The sequence below is a fragment of the Rhineura floridana genome, chromosome 4 (assembly GCF_030035675.1).
Source record: "Rhineura floridana isolate rRhiFlo1 chromosome 4, rRhiFlo1.hap2, whole genome shotgun sequence".
In the NCBI taxonomy this organism is placed as follows: Eukaryota; Metazoa; Chordata; class Lepidosauria; order Squamata; family Rhineuridae; genus Rhineura; species Rhineura floridana.
Window position 1 is genome coordinate 166,708,198 of NC_084483.1, and position 20,916 is coordinate 166,729,113.

General features: G+C 39.5%; 1 protein-coding gene across 4 annotated transcripts in view; it reads right to left on the reverse strand.

Moving 5' to 3' along the window:
• MIA3 (MIA SH3 domain ER export factor 3) overlaps positions 1-20,916 on the reverse strand; it is a 48,572-nt gene that overhangs the window by 11,404 nt on the left and 16,252 nt on the right. For all 4 annotated transcript variants that reach the window (XM_061625139.1, XM_061625137.1, XM_061625138.1 and 1 more), the window contains exons 5-18: positions 19,700-19,981; positions 15,624-15,763; positions 12,213-12,344; positions 9,995-10,016; positions 9,059-9,147; positions 8,782-8,859; positions 8,584-8,694; positions 6,130-6,201; positions 5,368-5,472; positions 2,649-2,771; positions 2,433-2,535; positions 1,938-1,993; positions 1,353-1,443; positions 238-376 (exon numbers count right to left, since the gene is read on the reverse strand). In XM_061625139.1, the coding sequence (XP_061481123.1) occupies positions 238-376; positions 1,353-1,443; positions 1,938-1,993; positions 2,433-2,535; positions 2,649-2,771; positions 5,368-5,472; positions 6,130-6,201; positions 8,584-8,694; positions 8,782-8,859; positions 9,059-9,147; positions 9,995-10,016; positions 12,213-12,344; positions 15,624-15,763; positions 19,700-19,981 (1,543 nt within the window). The remainder of the gene's footprint in view (positions 1-237; positions 377-1,352; positions 1,444-1,937; positions 1,994-2,432; positions 2,536-2,648; positions 2,772-5,367; positions 5,473-6,129; positions 6,202-8,583; positions 8,695-8,781; positions 8,860-9,058; positions 9,148-9,994; positions 10,017-12,212; positions 12,345-15,623; positions 15,764-19,699; positions 19,982-20,916) is intronic.

Below are 20,916 nucleotides of genomic sequence, written 5' to 3' on the forward strand. Positions count from 1 at the left end.
AATTGGGCATAAACACAACAGAAAAAAAGAGCACAATGATCTTATAGTTTACATCAGCCTTCACCAAGCTGGTTTCCTCCAACCGTTGTTGGGCTATAGCTCCTATAATCCCTGATCATTGGCCATGCTGGCTGGGGCTGATGGGAGATAGTCTAAAACATCTGGAGGGTACCAGACTGGAGAATGTTAGCTTATACCATGCCTGGTCCCGCCCCCTTTAAAAAGCCCAGTACTTACTTTTGAAGTGCCATTTCCTTCTGCTGATAGAGCTCATTGAGAATCTCCACTTTCTGTTGCAGAGTTTTGCATTCACTTTCTAGCTGAGATTTTGCTGTCTGTAGGGAATAGGAATCATGTTCCAGCTTCTTGATTTGTTCTGCAATAAAACAAGGATTTGTGACAGTGACACCACTAAGGGTGATATGGTGACAAAGAACATTCAATTGCGCATGCAACAAAGCAGTTTTCACTCCAGGTTTTGTACCAGAAGGGGAAGATGCAAATTTGGCAGGACTTAAAGCCCACAGAGGGGCATGCCAGCAACTTGGAAGAGGTCCTAACATAAACAGAAGCACAGAAACATGGAGCTGTGAGGTAAAGAAGCTGAAGGAAGGGAATGAGGAAAGGGGCAGAGAAATTAGGCAAGATGCAGCTAACAAAGAGAAGTCTGTAAAGAAGCTTCCTAGAGTGATGAACAGGAGATGCTGTAAGCCCCAGAATGAAGGAGAAAGGAACACTAGGGAATATGATAGTTTAAAGAAGTACTCAGTGGCCAAAGAGCAGGAACCTGAAAGCGCAACAGCGGGTGGTGATGTGATGTTGAAGATAAGTCAATGAAAAGTAATAGTCAGCTGGTGATCTGTTTTAATTTTTGTGTGGTTTAGTGTCTTATAATTGTTGTAAACCACTGATATTTTTTTATGAAATTATGGTATACAAATATTTTTATAAATGAAAAAAAATAAAAATAGAATTGGGATAAACACTATGCATAGCCCTTTCTCTGGCATGAAGGAAATGAGCAGACAAAGAATGCCTGGAAGGTAGAGGAATGCAAACCAATGGGATGCAGGGTTGCTAGATCTAGAATTGAGACTGCGACAGGTCTAAGCTGTTGGTTGTAGTATCTACTGCTACTGCAACATTGTGAACTGATAAGGGAGACATTAGGGCCAAAAAGCAGAGTAGAGTGGATGAATTTCACCTACTGATTTGAATTGACCAACTAGTTATTTCCCCCCAGGCTTCTAGTTAGTAAGAAATGGAAATGGCAACCACCTTCGTTGCAGGACTACTGCAGAAGCTTCTTTTATATAACTTTTCATTCTAAGTTATTTCTTTACTGAACACACCTTCTAACTCATGCCTTGCTGCTACTTCATCATTTAGTTTGGACCGCAAAAGATCTCTTTCTTCTTCAATGATAGATAATGTTGTTTTTACCTGCAAGAGGGTAACAAAATGGCAAGTGAAACAATCTCCCGGAATACAAGATTGGGCCATATTGATTTCACAAATCAATGTTGACATGGGTTCACTTCCGGCAACAAACTATCCCCAGACACCTCCCTCAGCAGCTGTGAGACCCCCTACATTCCATGGGATATTAGTGGAGATGTCAGAAAGAGTGGTGGTTTTTGTGAGTGTCTTCATTGTGGTGGTCATGACCAGAAGGAAAAATAGGTGACCTTCCTATTAACATGGATTAATGGGGCTCTGCCTTGTGCTCAGGTTCCTGGGAGAGTTGCTTGTCTTTTAGCCTTACCAGCTTGCCTTTTGTGTTTTGTGAGTGTTTTGTGATTGGGCATGCCAACATAGCAGCCATTTTCTGAATGGGCATGCCCCCATGGCAGGCATTTTTTGACAGTACTATGACACTTGAAAAACTCCAAATGTGCCCACTGGCCCAAACAAGACTGGAGGCGCCTGTGTTATACCCTTGAAACATCCATCATCTGCTTAATCTGATTCTTCATCTTCTCATTCCTGGTATCTAGAAGAGGAAGAAAAAATATTTTCATTATGTCTTAATAAATGAGCAAAATTTTCTAAACCTGACAAGATCTCCACAGATAATTTCTTAGAAGTGTACAGATCAAAGCAGTACGTTTCAACATTAAGCAAGAAAATATTACAATTCTTAACTTACTCAAGGAAGGACATATCACAATAGCACATTATATAGATACAATCTAGAGCTAAGAAGTTCGCTTCTCAGTAAGGTACCTAGTATGTTAGATACACTACATCATAATTTGTGACTGGGTTCTTGTATTAGGAATACCTACTCCTATTTGTCACATGAGAAATGCTGAACACCCATTGCTGTGTATCACTGCCACTAGGAGACTTCAGCTTTTGCTTCCTCAAATTTAGCTGCTTGAGTGGCTATCACATTCATAAATCTATTTGGTTATCTAAGATTTTAGTACCTGAGAGCTCTCCATTGGCCAGGTCATTTCCATCATCCCTCTTGCCTTCTGACTCAGATTCTGCATCAAGCTGCTTCAGCTGCATAATGCAGTTAGTCAAAACCTAAAGCAGCAGCAAAAAGCTAAACTTTAAACTACAGGATCACAGCATTAGGTGCAGTAGTTCAATCACAGAGTCATGAACACAGAAGACAGTTATTCTTTAAGTGAGCTTACTTCAATTTCATTTTCTTTATAGGCAAGTGCTTCTTCTATGTCTTTCTGTGACTTCTGATATAACTTGATCTGTTCACTGAGCTCACTGTGTCTCTCACTCCAGCCTTCTGCTTCTTTCAGCAGCTAAAAGAACACAAGTATGTTATTAATATTATGGGAACAGCATATATCAAGATTCACAGAACATCAGGTTTTAAAAACTGCATCAGAGCAGCCAGATGAATGACATGTTCAAGATAAAGCTGTGCCAAAACTGTTTCAGTTTTGGTGTTTTCCAAACCAAAAAAGAACTTGCCATCCTTTATTTTTTAAAAAAATGCTGTCGTAAGGGGAGGCCCAGGGAGAAGAATGACCAATAAATTACTGCAGCCATCTACACATGCATAAAAGTGTTAAAATGGAAAGCACAGCTTTAATACTATATGCTATCTAAAAATAGATTACCCAGTAGAAGGGGTGGGTGCAGGGCACAAAGTAACACAATTTTTCTATTTTCCCTGGAGCAATATAACATTTCTAAAGCTGCCATATGGCATCTACCTGATACATGTAGAAACACTACTAGGGCATAATTCTATACTGGAAAAGGTCTGTGTTGTGCTGGAAATGTTAATGATCTGAATGGATCATAATAGAGATGATATAAAGGTTTGTGGAAAGAAAGAGGGCTACTTGTACTTTCAGGCTGAAAAGTTGTTAAGCTGATTTAATTTGTGAACTGTTTCTCTGTCACAATATCCCAAGCAAGATTAGGTCACATGCATCCTTAGCAGTACTTGGCATGAATGTTAGCTATCCATATTTCCTTTAGCTCTCATTACTGACACATTCCATCCTCTCCAATTTTTCATTATACTGAGAAAGTTTTCTTCCATTACTGTCCCAACTGTGGAGGCTTACAGAGGAATTAAGGATGCAGTCACTCTTAAGAGCCTAGAAAAGGTATAGCGTATTGTATATGGTATGTTCACTTGCCTCAAAGGACCTTAGCAGGGGCTGTTGCCCATCAGTACCATCTGCCAGCAAGGGAAGACTTCATCAATGGATGAGCGAGATCCAGTTGCTCAGCCCTACTCCTTTGCTTCAGAAGACATCAATGGGAGCTGTTGCCTGGCAATGCCAACTGCCAGCAAGGGAAGATATGCCTTATCATGAGCTGAGCAAATTCCAGCTGCTCAGCCCCACTCCCTTGTGTCAGAGGACCACAGTGGTTTCTGTTCCTGATATCAGACTTGGACATCTTTTTTTGTGTGAGAATTTTCTTTTGTACACCACTTTGAGAGCTTCTTGGGGCTATAAATAAGGATGCAAGTATTCTAAATGAATGAATGAATAAATAAATAAATCTGGCTGCTCCTATGGTCGGGCTTCCTAACCACTTATTCTTTCCACAAGCCCTCATCCGTTTCACCTGTACTAAAGATTTCATTCCAATATCATCATTTCAACGGAACATGGCTGTTGATGGAGGCCATGGAAAGAGAAGATACAGTAGCTACTGTCATTTCTTCAATTGTCTAGACATAACATCAAAGAGGCAAGTTTGACCTGGACTTCTCATTAGCTTTCCATTTTTTTCACACAGCAGCAAATATCAGGTCATATCTGCACCAGATCACTTATGATCTGGCACCATATGGACATAATTCTAGGCCAGAAAGACACTCAAGAGCCTGATCTGAAATGACCTTCCAGACATTACAACTGCACACAGAAAAAACATTTAGCATGGCGGGGAGCAGCTGTTCTTGCCATTCACGGGAATTGGAAGCACCATCATCAGGTTTCATTCTTTCAGAGAGTTAGACGCTCTATCTTTTGTAATCAAAACCATCCTTCTAACATTAGGAATTCAGAATGGCTTGGCAACGGCCGGCTTTAAACATGCCCAGAGGTATAACTCACTATAAAGAGGACTTCCTGGAAAGCAGGGTGAGGCTTGAGCATGTCTACAGTGTGCTACAAAGATGGTTTGTTGCTCCTTAGTTTGTATGCAAGAACAGGAGCTCAAAGCAATACCATCTCAGTGGCAACTGAAAAGAATCAAGCTTGCTTTGGAAAAACAGTATTTTCTTTTTCCTATGAATCCCCAAACAAGTTCACCATCCCTGATCACAACATTTCTTTAGCTCAGGGTTGGGCAACCTGTTGTCCAGAGGCTGGATGCAGCTTTCAGCCTGGTTTTATGTCTCCAAAGCTATCAGATTCTCTTGTTCCTTCCCTTCTCTATTCTTGCATTCCTTCTACATTAAATTAAGCACTCTCTTTATTCTGGAGACAGAACAGAAAATCTTTCCAATATAGTTTCTTTCAAAGAACAGTATTCAAAATTAGTTTTACTAAATGAGGAACCATTCCTTGAAATATGTTCCACAACCCTGACCTGCCCACACTTGGTTCTCGTTCTGTCTACTGCCAGCAGGTAGCCGTAAACTGAAAAAAGGTGATCCCCATCCTTAGCTCCTAAGGCCATTATTTTCTAGAGTTTGTCATCATGGCAGCACCTAGCCTTGTTGTCCTCGGAATCCATCCCCAGCACTGCCCAACCGCTGCCCAATCCCACTCCTCCATCTTTATAACTTATTACTCACATTCCCAATTCTGCTTATAGGTAAAAGTTATGTCCACCGCACACTTAACCTGCAGCCTAATAAGTTCACAAAGCAAAGCTTAATTTATTAAGAACAGTAGATTGTTTAACAAGCACAACCACACTCACTTGTTCCTTACTCTTCTTTAGTCTCACATTCTCTTCTTGCATATGATGCAAGTCAGACTTCACTTTTTCCTCACTTAGTTTTGTTTCATTGAGAGCTATCTGCACCTAAACATTTCAAAGATTTAAAGTTTAATATATAAATCATATAAAATCACCAGATTATACCAAATACATACAAAAGAAGTCATCAGCTGGAACATTAAGAATTTATATATTTTTAAGTATCTTAGACAGAAAGACCTGGTTCACACATCACATTAAACCATAATTAAAAACAAATGATGTTTTAACATATATGCACAACCTGCTAGTACATACTGCAGAAAACTTCTCACAGCAGTCCTCCCTCACTCCTCCTGCTGTTGTGTTACCTTGAAACATGACACATTCTGGCTTGCCATGATGTGGAAACTCAGGTTTGGTGGTATTAACCCCAAACAACTCATTGCTTTTGGAAGGAAGGGCAAGATATAAGTTTAAAAAACAAGCATAAAAGCAGTACGCCAAAAACAAGCTTTGGTTATTACGTATGCTTTGTCTGGAGAGAGCTTGGGGTTCAGACATCACAACAAGCCAGACTCTGCCTTTGTCCTGGTGGCAGAGCAGCAGTAGGAGCAGGGGAGGAGTGGAGCAAGAACTTTTCAGCAGCATGCACCAGGAAGCTGTGCATTCACAGTAACCCCCAGTTTATGTTTAACAATGGTTTAATGTGACTTATGAATGAGGTAAAGACTGCTTGTACTGAGAATCTAGATGTGTTACCTCAGAGAGCTCTACAGAATGCAATGTGATGATTTCTTGGAGTTTCTCCAAAGACTTCTGTGCTTCTATGAGCTGTATGAATAGAAATAAAAATGGACATATATATTGGCTTGAGAACTAGAAACTTAATCCAAGATATACATCTCAGTAGATGTGCTGCAGTATATGTACATAAACTACTGGGCCTTTAGGTTAATAGCAACCAAATCATAGAATCAGAGAGTTGGAAGGGGCCTATAAGGCCTTCGAGTCCGAATGTTTTAATACAATTTACTCCAAGTAATGAAGTCCAATTGTAAGCCCCAAATGTGACTTATTTGAGAGTTAATATGGCTCCTTAGCCCTTCAAAGAAAGAAGCATACCACTGATACTTAAACTGATTTACTACTCTTAGCATAAGAGCTGATAATGTAATAACTGTGCAGTGAGCTGGAAAGCCTTTGGTTCATCTTGCTTCAGCAGCACATTCATGAATGGCTTTAGGCAAACAAGCCACTATTTTCTCAGTCTTATCCCCACTCCCCACGAAATCTGGATAATACTGGCCTACCTTATAGCAAGTTGCAAGGATTGAAATAAGCTCTATATAGCACTCTGAATACTGAAAAGCACTATATAAATGTTTAGTGGTATACTTTAGGTCAGGGATAGGGAATGTTGTTAGACTCCAATTTTCATCACCTCCAGCCATCTCCATCAGGCATGATGGGAGTTGTGGTTCTGCAGCATCTGGAGGACCATAAGTTTTCCATCCCTGCTTTAGGACTTAAGGAACAGGAAAATGCTCCTGGATCCATCTTTGTCACTAGAGGCCCAGGTGACCTTTGTGGCTAGGAGTGCCTTTTACCAGCTGCAGCTGATAAGACAGCTGCGGCCATTTCTGGACTGGGATAGCGTGACCACTGTTGTCCACACACTGGTAACCTCCAGGCTGGATTTCTATAATGCGCTCTATGTGGGGCTGCCCTTGAGGTTGGTCCGGAAGTTGCAGCTGGTACAAAATGCGGCAGCGAGACTGCTCACTGGGGCAGGGTATCGCCAACATGTCACCCCGCTGCTGAAAGAATTGCACTGGCTGCCCATTTGCTACTGGGCCAAGTTCAAGGTTCTAGTTTTAGTGTACAAAGCCCTATACAGCTCGGGACTAGAATACCTGAAAGACTGTCTTACCCCTTATATACCCAGCTGATCACTGTGCTCTGCAGGTGAGGGCCTCCTGCAGATACCATCTTATTAGGTCCGTTCTGCACAACAGAGGAAACGGACCCTTAGTGTGGTGGCACCTACCCTGTGGAATTCCCTCCCCATAAATATTTGGCAGGCGCCATCTCTGTAATCTTTTCAGCGCCTATTGAAGACTTTCCTCTTTCAACAAGCCTTTTAAGTTGAGACCTATCCCAGTCTGCTTCTGTGTTGGAATTGCTTTTTAATATGTTTTTAAACTTTTTTTAAAACAATATGCTTTTTAACCTTTTTTTAAGATGTCTTCAAAGCTTTTTAAAAAAAAATTTAAAGTTTTTTTTAATGTATTTAAAAGTCTGTTTTTATGATATTTTAAAGTGTTTTTAGTGCTTTTGTTTGCCACCCTAGGCTCCTGCTGAAAGGAAGGGCAGGATATAAATCAAACAATAAAATAAATAAATAAATAATAAAATAAAATGTATCCTGACCACCCAGTATGCGAACAAGGGAGAGGACTTTATATGCTTTGCCTCCCCACCCCATTTCCTCATGTCTCCAAAAGCCAATACTTCTGAGCATTATAAGGGGCAGATGCCATGACACCACCTGTTCACAGCAGCAGTAATACCTGATGGACTGGAGAGAAAACTTTGATCATCATATGCCTCCAACCCATCCAGTATCCTTCAGGTGAACAGAACCAGGTCCCACATACTAATATTATCAGACAGCATCCTGTATTCCAGAAATTATTCCAAGAGCAGTATCATCTGTCTATAAATATTTTATTATTGCAAACCACTTTGATAACTACTACAGCTGAAAAGCAGTATACAAATATTGTAAGATTATAAATTTAAAAGTTACCATTAAAATCCCTATTTGTCTTTTAAACAAAGGAGAAATCTTAAAACCTGGAGGCTTGAGCTCAGGTAGACTATTCTAGGGGAAATTCCAAGGGGCTAAGGCTGAGGAGGCCCTGATGTGTACATCTATCTGTGCCAATTCCAAAGAAGAGAAGGCCCACATCCCACAAAAATAGTTAAGTTCCCATAATTCAACAACAAAACATGAGTTGCTGAAACTTTCACTGACATTTTAATATTAAAAAAATTATGGAATTTTAATTCAAGCAGGAGCAAAGACAAGGTTTGTCTGTTTTAAGTGTTCATGCAGTTCTCTACCCCCAACTCCTTTTCCAGAGACAGTAAAGACTGACCAAACTCTCTAATGTGACATGAGCCAGTGTCAAACTAAGAAGAATGGCTTACTTGTTCCTGTTTCTTTGCGTTGTGCTCTCTCTCAATTTCTAGCATGGTGTGTAAGTTTTTCACTCTATCATCTAAAAGATGGTTTGTTTCTTTAAGCCCCCTGACTGTGTCCTGTAACAATAATGACAAGTTAAGTTTATTTTGTTTTAATATTTTAAACCTATCATAAAAAGATATGTTTTATGTTATGTTTCATACCTTAAGCCCTGTGGTCATATCTGAGAGATTTGTGTTTTGTTTCTGAGCCTCTTTCACAGATTCTTTTGCTTCTTTTATCTATTTAGAAGAAAAAAAGTATAGGAAGTAAAAATAATTTCTACTTAACATTAATAATTTCATTTTCAATGTCACGAATGGTTAAAATCTCCTTGATTATACAAGTAAGAGAGTGAATGGACAACACACACATTTTAGATTGTACAAACACTGATTTTTTTAAAAATTGCAGAATACATATCTGCTAACAGCACAATACCTTTTGATCATATTCTGACATCTTTTCTAAGATTTCTGTCTTTTCTTTCAAGAGAGTTTTAATTTTTTCTACAAGTTGTTTTTCTGTCACTAGAAAAAAAGAAAATTAGGGACAAATGTGGAACAATTTCCTGTAGAACTTTGCTAACCCTTATGTATCACATGGTACCTCAATCACTATGAATCAAGAATGTCCCAGTGTGCCCCCCCCACAACACTGATGTCAACTACTGAAAATTGCGAGCTTAGACATCAAGATACATCACTGATGTATCATTCATCTGGGGTTCAATATCACTGAACTGGGGCTGTCAACTCCAACATGTATGTAATAATGACCATTCCCAGAACAAACGGCTCTTTTCCCATCCTTGAAGCCTTCATTTAAGCTTAAATGTGAAGCTCCTGCAGATTTTATGCTGACAGACACACCAAACTATGTGTCGTCTTTGGGAGCCTAGGGAAAGCTGTTCCTCATACTGAAAGCTACTATGCCATAGCTCCAGTGAGGCAGTGTAGACATGGCATATTCAGGATGCCTTGGAAAGAGTGAAGAGCACAGCACAAATGGGACTACTGAAAAGAGGCAGGGTCCAAATACCTGCATATGCACCAAGGCTTTTCAGGCCTCTCCTTCCCACTGCAGCCACCCCTCTCAAAAAAACCCTACAACCCTCTGTCAAAGGTTGGGAGATTCTCCTAAGTAGCAAATAATACAGCACAGGGTGGAGACAGATCCCTATGCATACAGGGAAACACTTGTGGCACATGTACAGGGCTCTTGGGATTCCAACCATGCTCTGCTCCAACACATGGAGTTCGGAGCATTCAGAGTCAGAATATTTTACTTAACAAGTGCTCAAAATTATATTAAGCAATACTAATAAAACATCCCTGCCAAGTAGTCCGCAATATAATAATGGCAAAAGATTCCTACCTTGATACATTCTACTCTTTACCTACAAAGGGAAAGGAGAAAAACAGCATTATGAAAAAGATTAAGCCATTTTATCAATACCATCAAACACTGAAAAGTAAATGCTTGTCTGTAAGCACTTGTTTGGCTTAACAAACATAAACACATGTAATGTTTCCAACTTACATTACACAAGCAAGCTTAAAGGAAATTCTAATAAAAGCTTTTAGGGCAAGATCCTGCTTCAACGTTGGGCCACAGGTCTGCTTACTCAACTACTATGTAATTCACATACATTTAATTTCAAAATCAAAACAAAACATCAACAAACAAGTAAGTTAAACAAGATCAATTCATGATTACCACAATCATTTAAATATCCATCCTCAAAGTTAAAGTAGATGGCCACAATTTTGCCATACCAGTTTGAAGTTTTAGATGCCCATCAAGCCTGTCAAGACCATCTGTCATAGGCTGTATTTTATTTCAGGATGAGTGCATTCAGTGATGAATGTTATAATAGGGTGTAAGTGTGTTTTTAGCATGTTAATGCCCTTTCAGCAGATTTTTTAAAATATTAATTTATTTTACAAGTGTGATTTTTATATGTGAAGTGATTGTGTTAAGTTTTTGTTGTTGTTTAAAGTTGTCACTTTTTTTGTAGTATAAACTGCTTTCATTAAAAATCTCTGGGACCCAGAACCTAGATTATTTGCAAGCTGACCAACATTGCAATCCCATGCAGGTCTACTCAGAAGTAAGTCCCATTGAGCTCAAATGGGGCTTACTCACAGGATAGTGAGACTGCAGCCTAAAAGACCTAAAAACATTATTCACAAGTTATACTATGTCAGGAAAAGAAAATACTACACATAGTAAGGAAATAGAATGTGACAAGGAGCCTATCCTAGAACATAGGAAGCTCCCTTATACTTTGTCAGGCCATTGGTTCATCTACTGACAGCAGCTCTCCAAGGCTTCAGACTGAGGGGACTCTCCCAAGTCTTACTTGGAGATGCCAAGATTGAATCTGAGATACTTTGCATGCAACACATGTGCTTCCCCCTAGGTTGAAATGAGCTGACTTGCAAGTGGAACATGACAGACAGAAAATAACTATTGGAGGGCCACAGCAATGTAGCATTGTACTGCTTATTCTAAGAAACTGAGATTTGCTTGTTGAAATAATTCTAGGTCTTATATTGAGATTATCCCAACTTTTAAAAATAAGTAAGTATATTTAGGGAATGAATTTATTTTGCCTTTATATTGCATCTGATAGATCCAGGTGTTTTAGGGCAATTGGATATGGCTCCATTCACTCCAATGCTACCTTTTCCTGTCCTTGGAAAAATTAGATTCTATTACATATGACCATCAAACCTGTTTAAGTCACAACAGACAAAGAATAAACTTGTTGCACAAATTATTATAGCAACTATTTTGGAAATATAGACAGATTGTTGTTCAAATTATCAGAATTGATGATGTCTAACAAGGATCCATCTTTTACATTACTATTTATAGCCCAATTTTAACACTGGATTCAGCAGCTGCAGCACAGTAAGTTTCCATGAGAAATCCAACTCAGGGGAAGCTGCTGTAAGGTATGCTAAAGCAAGAGCAGCCTGTGTAAAGTTCTGCCACATGCAATTGCCATTCAGGAGCCTCTGGGTTGGCTAATGCTGGCTCAGCCGGGAGCTGCATGTAGGGATCAGAAAGTAAAAGCCTGGTCTTCCAAATACGCTTACTGGGGAGTAAGCCCTCTCCACTGATTTCTATTGCAATTATTTTCTTAGACTGACCTTTTCCCTGGTGTAACTTTTGTCTCGATTGGGACCTGCAAGAGTGCTGCGAGTATGAGTTGGATGTGGCCTAAGTCCCCTCACCTTGTTTCCTACCCTGACACATTGCCTTTTCAGGCCTTAAGCAGGCTCCACTTGTGCCGGTCTTGGCTGAGCTGGAGATCCACTGCATCCAACTCCCCTCAGCCTGGCGTAAATGTGAGTTGGATTGTGCCCTACGTGTCAAAGTGGCACTTTTGAGCCAAATGGATATCCAGCTCTGCCTTGTTACCTGTTAAAACACTTCATTAAAAAGTATAAAAATGAATTTATGTTCTTTATTGTTACTGGTATAAATATTTGACACCAGTGGATCTACAAAGGCTTCATAATCTGTGTCAAAGTTTGGCCAGATAACTAAACATCAGCATATTTTACCTTGAACATTTACTTACAGATAGACAGGTTCTCCAGAAGAAAATGGCAAGTGTAGCAATTCCCACAAAGGCAGTGATGATAATGGACTCCCAAGGAAGGCCATGGAAGTCAGGACCAGGCCGCATGTCTTCAGGTAGTGTTGAAACCAGCTAAGAAAAAGGTTAACAACCTTTTATTTTTTAAAAAAAAATTCAAGGGAGTACATATTTAGAAAATGAAGCAACTGGGTACTGAAGAAAGTCCATTGAACTCTGTGCATCCTATTGTCTGGCAAACATCATTCTAGGAACCAACAATCCAGAGCCTAGCAATGCACACACAGAACAGAACAGAATGGAAAAAATCAAGGAAGCTCTCTCATCAAAGAACAACTTGAGCTGAAACAAGGTTATGGAAGAGGAATTCTCAAGCACTACTTCCTGATCTGAATTTGCTTACAGAAAAAAAATGTATAATACTTTTTTTAAAAAAATCAGTGTTACCAACAAGGGATACTATTAGCTTTTAGACTTTTTTCTTTAACAAAAAAAAAAAATAGTTGCACACTCAAATTTAGCAACTCAAACCTAACACTGTCTTAGGTCTAAATCCTGATAAATTTTACATAAAAGTATTCCTCATTAGAATTTTTTAAAAAATGATCAGCTTTAAAATTCTGGAAGCAAATTTCAGAACCCCTTTACTAAGTTTTGAATGTGTGTCAATTAATTTATCTCTACAATCAATATACTAACATAAAAATGTAGAAATTCTATCAGAAATAATTATATTTCAAAATACTTCACCATGGCAGAGTATGGTGAAGTATACTGAATTTAACCCCCCCATACACACACATGCACAGACCTGTTGCCTCAGCATCATCCTTTCATGGAACAAAATGGTAATGATAAAAGTTATGTCACATATATCATTATCTAAGGAAATGAGTATTATGATAAAAAAGTGAAATTAAGACCCAAATATGTCTCTAACAAATGTGCACGTGGACAAATTGGTTAATGCTGTGTGTAATCTGTATCCAAGAAAACATGAAGGAAACTACTCTTATTTTCTCCTATTCCACTTAGCAGTTAAAAATGAACTCTAGATCTAGACATCTTGGGAGGGGGATTAATGGTAGGCACTAGTATTAAATCTGTTGGATCCCTGACAGCTTGTTATTACACCATAAGTTTACATCTTGTTATCCAGAGAGTTACACAAGCTTTCAGGTTCATTCCCAGAAACCTTTGCATGACTAGGCTGTAGAGCTAAACAGAAACAACAACAGGAAGGACTATGTTTCCACTGACCTCAAATCACAATTAATACAGGTTCCTATGTCACTATATATTTTTCTACACATGAAGAATTAGAGTTGCATTATCAATACAAAAACATACAAAAGATCTCAATTACCCTACCGCTCAATACATAAGGGTACCAACAGGAAGACTTTGTTAATGTTTCCTAGAGACCTTTTGGGGGGAAAAGAAAAAGGTGACCTATTAACTTTCCAGGAAAAAAAATCTAAAATTGCATGATACAGGAACCTGCAACTTCAGAGCCACAAACATGTCATTTCACAAATAAAAGGGGGTGGGGAGGAGGAGTAAGAAGCCAACATCAGGGACATTTATCGAGGCCTTAAAAAAATTGTCTGCCCTCCTTTACCCTTGCCTGGATGATTCCACAGACTTGGGAAAACCACAAAACCTGATCTAAACATGTTTATCTCACTGCACATTCAGGCCAGTTTCTGTGTGCATGTGAGTGTGTGTGTTTGTGTTAAAAGCAACTTTACAGCCAGCACCGGACCAAGCTTTAATGTTTGCTAAATCTTGCATTAGGCACGCGGAGCCACATTTGTCCTGCAAACTGGAGGAGGGTGGAGACAGAAAGCAAAACCGAGAGAGCACGCAAATAAATTCTTTTCTGACCTCCCATATAGTTTTCAGGGTCCTTGGTCAACCGGTTGAAAATCCATTTCTCTCTGTCCCTGTGTCATTTCAAATACTAGTTTCGCCTAGTTTCTCCTCTCAACGCGTCTAAAGGCCTACCTGTTACCTTCGCTCCCTTCCCTCGCTCCCGAAGCCGCCGCCACGGCTGTCTTCACGGGTGCAGCGGAGCCGCCTCCCGCTCTGAGCCGTAGAAATTCGAACAGCCACGGAAGGCGCAGAACGGCCCGGCTCCCAGCGAGAAGAGCCACAAGGCCTAGGGCGGCTAAATTTCTCTCTCTCCCCTCCCCCCATTTCACCTAGACCCATCCATTCCCTCATCCGTCTCTCCCCACCCCCGGCTCACCTCCAGAAGGCGGCCCGTGAGGGAAGCGTAGCCTCGAGAAAGGGGCGCCAAGAGTAGAGCAGCGCCGCCACCGGGGGCACTGGATGGGGTGACGGGCTCCATACGGGATGCGAGATGGGAGGAGGGGGTGGACGCCTGTAGCCTGAACCTAAAGGAGGATGAGCAGGCGAACTTTGCCCCTTTCTTCTTCTTCTTGCCATTTGGTGCCGGTGCCCCGCCCCCCGCTCCTGCGTTCCCCACAGGGACACGTCACCTCAAGCTGACCCCTAAATGACCCCTGACGTCATCGGCCCGTGCCGGCAGTTCGGAGAGACGATTAGAGATTCCGGAAGAGAAGGCAGTTGGTGCCGGGTTCTTACCGGAAGATGGAAGGAGGGGGTGTGAGGATGCCTTAGCGGCAATTTACTCCGGCTCGTTAAGGACCAGCCTTGCAGGCAACAGAGCTCTCCTTCTATTTTTTAAAATGTTTTATTTTCATGATAGGACCGAATAGCGTGTATAAACGAACGAAGTGACACGTTCTATGGACGCTCTTTTGACTCCTCTAGAATGGACTGTAACTGTCTTGTTTTCCTTATTTCTCATCAGACAATATGGGGAGTGGGAGATACAGAAAAGTTTTTTGGAGGCAAATCCCATTAGTTTCAAGTGTAAACATGTGCATATTACATTAATGTGTGTGCAAGAAAACCCTGACCTATACAGCTAAATGTCTAGAAGAGGAGGCACAGAAGGTTCAGATTTTTAGTAGAGAGGCAGCAGTGTGTAGTCATTTTTCCTATTGCTGATCCCCGCCCCAACTAAAATCATTCCACTATAATGCATTTCTCACATGGGATTTCAGATGTCTGGTTACCCTTATAACTTACTTCAAAGTAAGACTGAAATCTTTAAATATGCTTACATAGCAGTTAACTGCTAATGAAATTATTAGAACTTCCTTCTGAGTAAACATGGGTCAGAATGGCTTGCACACACACTTGAATGGACAATTTAAGGCTACAATCCTATGTATTTTTACATGGGAAGAAACCCTAGTGGGACATGCATATGATTAGACAGCTGCAGACTTTTGATTTTTAAATTAAACATTTACACATTAACATCTACACTGATTATATATACAGCAAGGAGGCACTTACAATTTCTGTGAAGGGTTGTATATTTTCCTTGGCTAATAAGACAGCACCACCCAAGGCAGTAAGAGTATGTGGAACAGCAGAGTCTGCTTCTGATGGCTTACTATCTTCTTCCATGACATCCTCCTTAGCATTAATGATACCTTAGGTTAAAAAAAAGTTTCATGAATTATTTTGACCAAACTTTGCTGCTTTTAGAAAAATACAGTATTGTAGCACCTTAAAAGCTAATATGTTTATTATGGCATAATACTCAACAGTGTTTATCTTCTGTTGTATATGACCCTGGGCTGCTTCAGAGGAAGGGTGGTTCATAAATACATTAAATTAAAAAACAAACAGTGGGGTCACAATTCAGACTATGGCTGTTTATATTTCATAAGCATATGACACCCACTGTTTACCACTTTTTCCTCTGCATACGTGTGTTTGTAATATATATATATATAATGTGACATCCAAACATTTGAAAGGAGATGCAGATTGGCTGAATTTTTTTATGATGACTCTAAGAACAACATAGACCTCTACAATAGAGATCCTCTGCTACAGTTTCTGCCACCTAAAACTTGGACACCGAACATTAACAGGAATCCAGTCCTAGAAACCTCTCTTATCAATAAACAGAGTCATCAACAACCACACACCTACTGATGACAACCTTTCAAAAGAAGAAAGAATAGCCCTAAGGAACCTTCAGATGAGAAGGGATGTTGTCATCAAGCCTGCAGATAAGGGTGGTGCTGTTGTGGTACTTAACACTACAGACTATATAGTAGAAGGTCAAAGACAACTAAAGGATGAAACAACGTATAGACTTCTTGACAAAGACATCTCCACAGATCTCAATACTCGTATCATTACATCTATACAAAACCTTACAAGTAGGAAGCTTCTTAAAGAGGAGACTGCTGATCTCCTTGTTAATCCAAATCCCACCCCTGGAAGGTTTTACATGCTGCCTAAAATCCACAAAGCCAACAATCCTGGTAGCTCAATTGTCTCAGGTAACAACACTCTGAGGCGTTTTAATTTAAGTTAATTTAATTTTAAATTGTTGTAATCTGATTTCAGTTTGTACAGTTTTTATATACTCTGTTTTATGGATTGTGTAATTTTATTGTATTTTTTGATGTACACTGCCCAGAGAGCTATTGCTAGTCGGGCGGTATATAAGTTTAGTTAATAAATAATAAATAAATAATAATAAAATAAATAAACACAGCCACTGAAAGGATTTCTCTGTACATTGACTTAAATGTACAAAACATGATGCAAAACCTCCCATCATATATCAAAGACATGAAGGACTTCTTGCTTAAAATTGAGTCTTTAAACAAGCAGTATCAATTCCACAACAATACTATACTAGCTACTTTAGATGTCACATCTCTTTACACCAATATACCACATAATGATGGGATTCAGGCTTTAAATGAGTTCCTTAACACCAGAGATACGAACAATCCTCCAACAGAGGTTCTCACAAGTTTAGCTACACTAGTCCTGACTTGCAACAACTTTACATTCAATAGAGAACACTACCTGCAACTACAAGGCACAGCAATGGGGACTCGCATGGCTCCATCATATTCGAATCTCTTTATGGGTAAACTGGAACAGGAGATCCTCAAAGAGGCCATCAACAAACCGCTTATATGGTGGCGATACATTGATGACATCTTTATGGTCTGGACAAATGGTAATGAGAGTTTAGAACAATTTAAAAATACATCAACTCTATCCACCCATTAAATTTACATTTAATAGTACAAATGACAATCCGCACATCCCTTTTCTGAATACACTTCTCACCATTGAAAACAACAAAATAGCCACTGATCTCTACAGCAAACCTACTGATGCCCATACCTATTTAAACTGGAAATCCTGCCATCTTAAGCATATAAAGAAAAAACATTGTGTATAGCTTAGCTCTGAGAATCAAACTTATTTGCAACACTTAAGATAAATACCAGAGCAAGATCAGTGAACTTAAAGAACACCTTCTTCTAAGAGGATATCCTCCACACATTATCGATTGCAACATCCACCGACCATTCTATCCAGAGAAAACCTCCTCCATCATAGTGAGGTGTCAAAGAGCAGAGAGCAACAGATTCCATTTGTGGTAGATTTCCATGCAGCATCTCCTAACTATCACCAAGCAATCAGGGAGAGCTACCCATTGCTGGCAAACTCTGAACATCTTACTAGAGCCATCAGCAGGCCTCCTGTTGTAGCATTTCGCCAGCCTCCTAATTTGCATGGCCTGTTAGTGAGAGCTGTGCTTAAGCCTATCACCAATCCTGGGTCTCATCCTTGTCACTCCAAATGCTGTATCACCTGTACCTCAGGGAGACAGCTACTTTTACAAGCACTAGGACAGGCAGGACATATTACATCAAACAACATTACCTGCAGGTCCTGCAATATAATTTATGTCTTCAAATGCAAAAGACCAGGATGTCATATCCAATATGTAGGAAAAACCACAATTGACCTACGCACACACTTCAGAAACCACAAATCGGCAATCTTAACAAAAAAAAGTGGAACAACCAGTTGTAAAACATTTCAACATTGAGGGTCACAGCCTGTTGGACTTTTCTATAACAGCGATAGAGTTGCCAACAGATCCAGCAGCATTGACTAAAAGGGAGAACTTTTGGATATACTCTCTGGACACATTGGCACCACATGGCCTGAACCTGGAGGACAGTACCACCACTACTTAGCTTCTGCAAGTGAAGCCCCTCTGAGCATTCCATCCTCAAAGCTCTGTAACTGCCACCTTGGTAACAGCATTTGTATGTTAGCAGCTGATGAAGGTGGAAGCTGAAACATTGTGTTAATACAATAAAAACCTTTGTTTTGTTAATCACAGTTCATATATTTTTAGGTGAGCAAGCTTGAGTGAAGTTCTGTTTGTTGCTTTCAAAACTATATCTATCTATCTATCTATCTATCTATCTATCTATCAACTAGGGAAAACACTTCATGCAAGTGGGCTCTAGTCCACAAAGATACAGAAAGGGGCAACCAAAATTATGCTTTGGAGGCTTGGCTTTAATTTTATTTTAACTGTACCCCAAACCTGTAAATCTCCATTTTATAGTTTGATCCTATGTAAATTTCCTCAGTAGGCAGTCCCATTGAATTCAATGGAACTTACAATTGCAATTGTATAAACACTTACCTGGAAGTAAGCCTCACTGAATTCCATGGAACTTACTTTTGAGTATATATGCACTGGATTGTGTTGTAAGTGCATATATTATTGCAGCCTAAGAGCATGATCCTAAGCGTGCTCACTAATTGGTAAATCTTATGTCCCAGTAAATGTGTTTAGGATTTCAACCCTAGTGTTATTTGCCAGTCCTTCAGGTTAAGCCTGCTCAAATAACTGCTGATTCCTCATAACACAATAATGTCCTTATACCACAATTCAGAGAAAAACAGTAGTTTGTTTCTAAATCTAAAGATATTTGTCTGTAGAACCTTATATGCAGGGATATTTTCTCTGGTGAAGACCATAACTTTAGAACATTTTCTCTGTTCTGAATTGGTGACTGTCAAAAATGGTGTTGACTTTTGAAAAATCACCATTGATTGGCTTACACTAACATATTGAGGTTGGATTGTTATAACATAGGCTCCAATTCAGAGCATGTATGTTGCCCTCTTGCTTAAATAGAGAAGACTGCTCCATACATACACACAGAAGGATCTGTGTCTTAAGCACTCACTTCCACAAAAATGAGGGTAGCAGCCCTTCCAGGTGAGAAAACTCCACATGAATCAGAGGCAGTCATAGTAAGTTGCTTGATTAGGGGGCTGACTTAAATTTCTTCAGTAATTTCATAATTTAATAATATTTATTAAGAAGCCTTTCTACTGGATACATTAAAAATCTAGACAACAATGCCATCAGCAAAACACATCATTTTGAATATAACCTCCCTCCCTTTTAGACTTTATTTGGTATGCTTCCTTAAAAAAACTGCTTCCATTGAAAATCACTTTGATTTTTGTTCAAAAAAAGAAATTAAAAAGAACAAAGCTATCAAAAAGGTTACCTGCAACAAAGTCTCTCTCCATTCCTGAATCAACTGATCCAAAAGTTGCATCCACATTTGGCAATCTTTTGTCGCTGTCAAGGACATCCTTGATTTCTGGTTCATCCAAAGTTCCAGTCTCTGCCAAAATGTTCCTATCTTCTTTTGGTTGATCCAGATGAAGAGTTTCTTCCTTTGTTGACTTTGTTGCCACTGGCTCTACATCCTGTGGAAGCTTTTGATCTGTGTTCTCAGCAGGGCTTTCCACAACATGTCCATCATGTTCAGTTTCCTTTGCATTAGCTACAGTGAACAGAAGTACATATTTTAGTTAGGTTATGCAACTGCATTAGCTTCATTTCAGTGACACTGAATTAGGAATTTTTATAGACTTTTGCAGGATACCAATATTGGTAATACGAAATACTTCACTTTGCAAGAATGGAAAGTATCCCCTGCAGGACTTGTAAACTTTTGTTAATTTATTCATTTTTTATCCTGTCTTTCTTCCATCATAGAACTCAAGAGAGCATATACAGGGTTCCCAGATGGTCTTCCATTCTGGCACTGACCAGACCTGGGTTGCTGCATCATGCTCTGTCAGACTATCTGATTTTAAGAACGCTAGCTTCTATTTTCAAGAAAGTAACTTTCTAGCCCTGATTGCTGGAGAGATAGATTTAAAACTTGAAGAACAGACCAAAAAACCACCACCACAATATGCTCCCCTTTTGATGCCTCAGAATTTTAACAGGACTTTGTCAAGACTTGCTGACTCAATTTTATTTTGTATGTATGTTCTTAGTGAGGTAGTAGGCCTGTTTTTAGACTGTTATCACTTCACATTGCAGATGGGGGTTCACATCTGAATGCAAAAAACACCCCCCCACACACAGGTAAACAGGATATTTCCACGAAGGCCTCCAACATAAAACATGTTCAATTCAATTTCAATTTAAACTTCTTGATTTAAATCTGGAATTAGTTAATTTGTTAAATGCACTGATGGATCAAATATTTTGACTTGAAGTCAGTCAGCTTTTTAAAAATGGTTTCCTCAGCAATTATGCTTTAGAGAAAGTTTTGAATACGGTCAGCATCAAGTTTGTAGGTGCCTATATGACATGGGTTTCTGGCATTTTTTCAGCCCTGTCATTAACTCAGTATACAGCACAATCCTACACTTGTCTTCTCAGAAGTCCCACCAAGTCTAATGTGGTTTATTCCCAGATGCATAT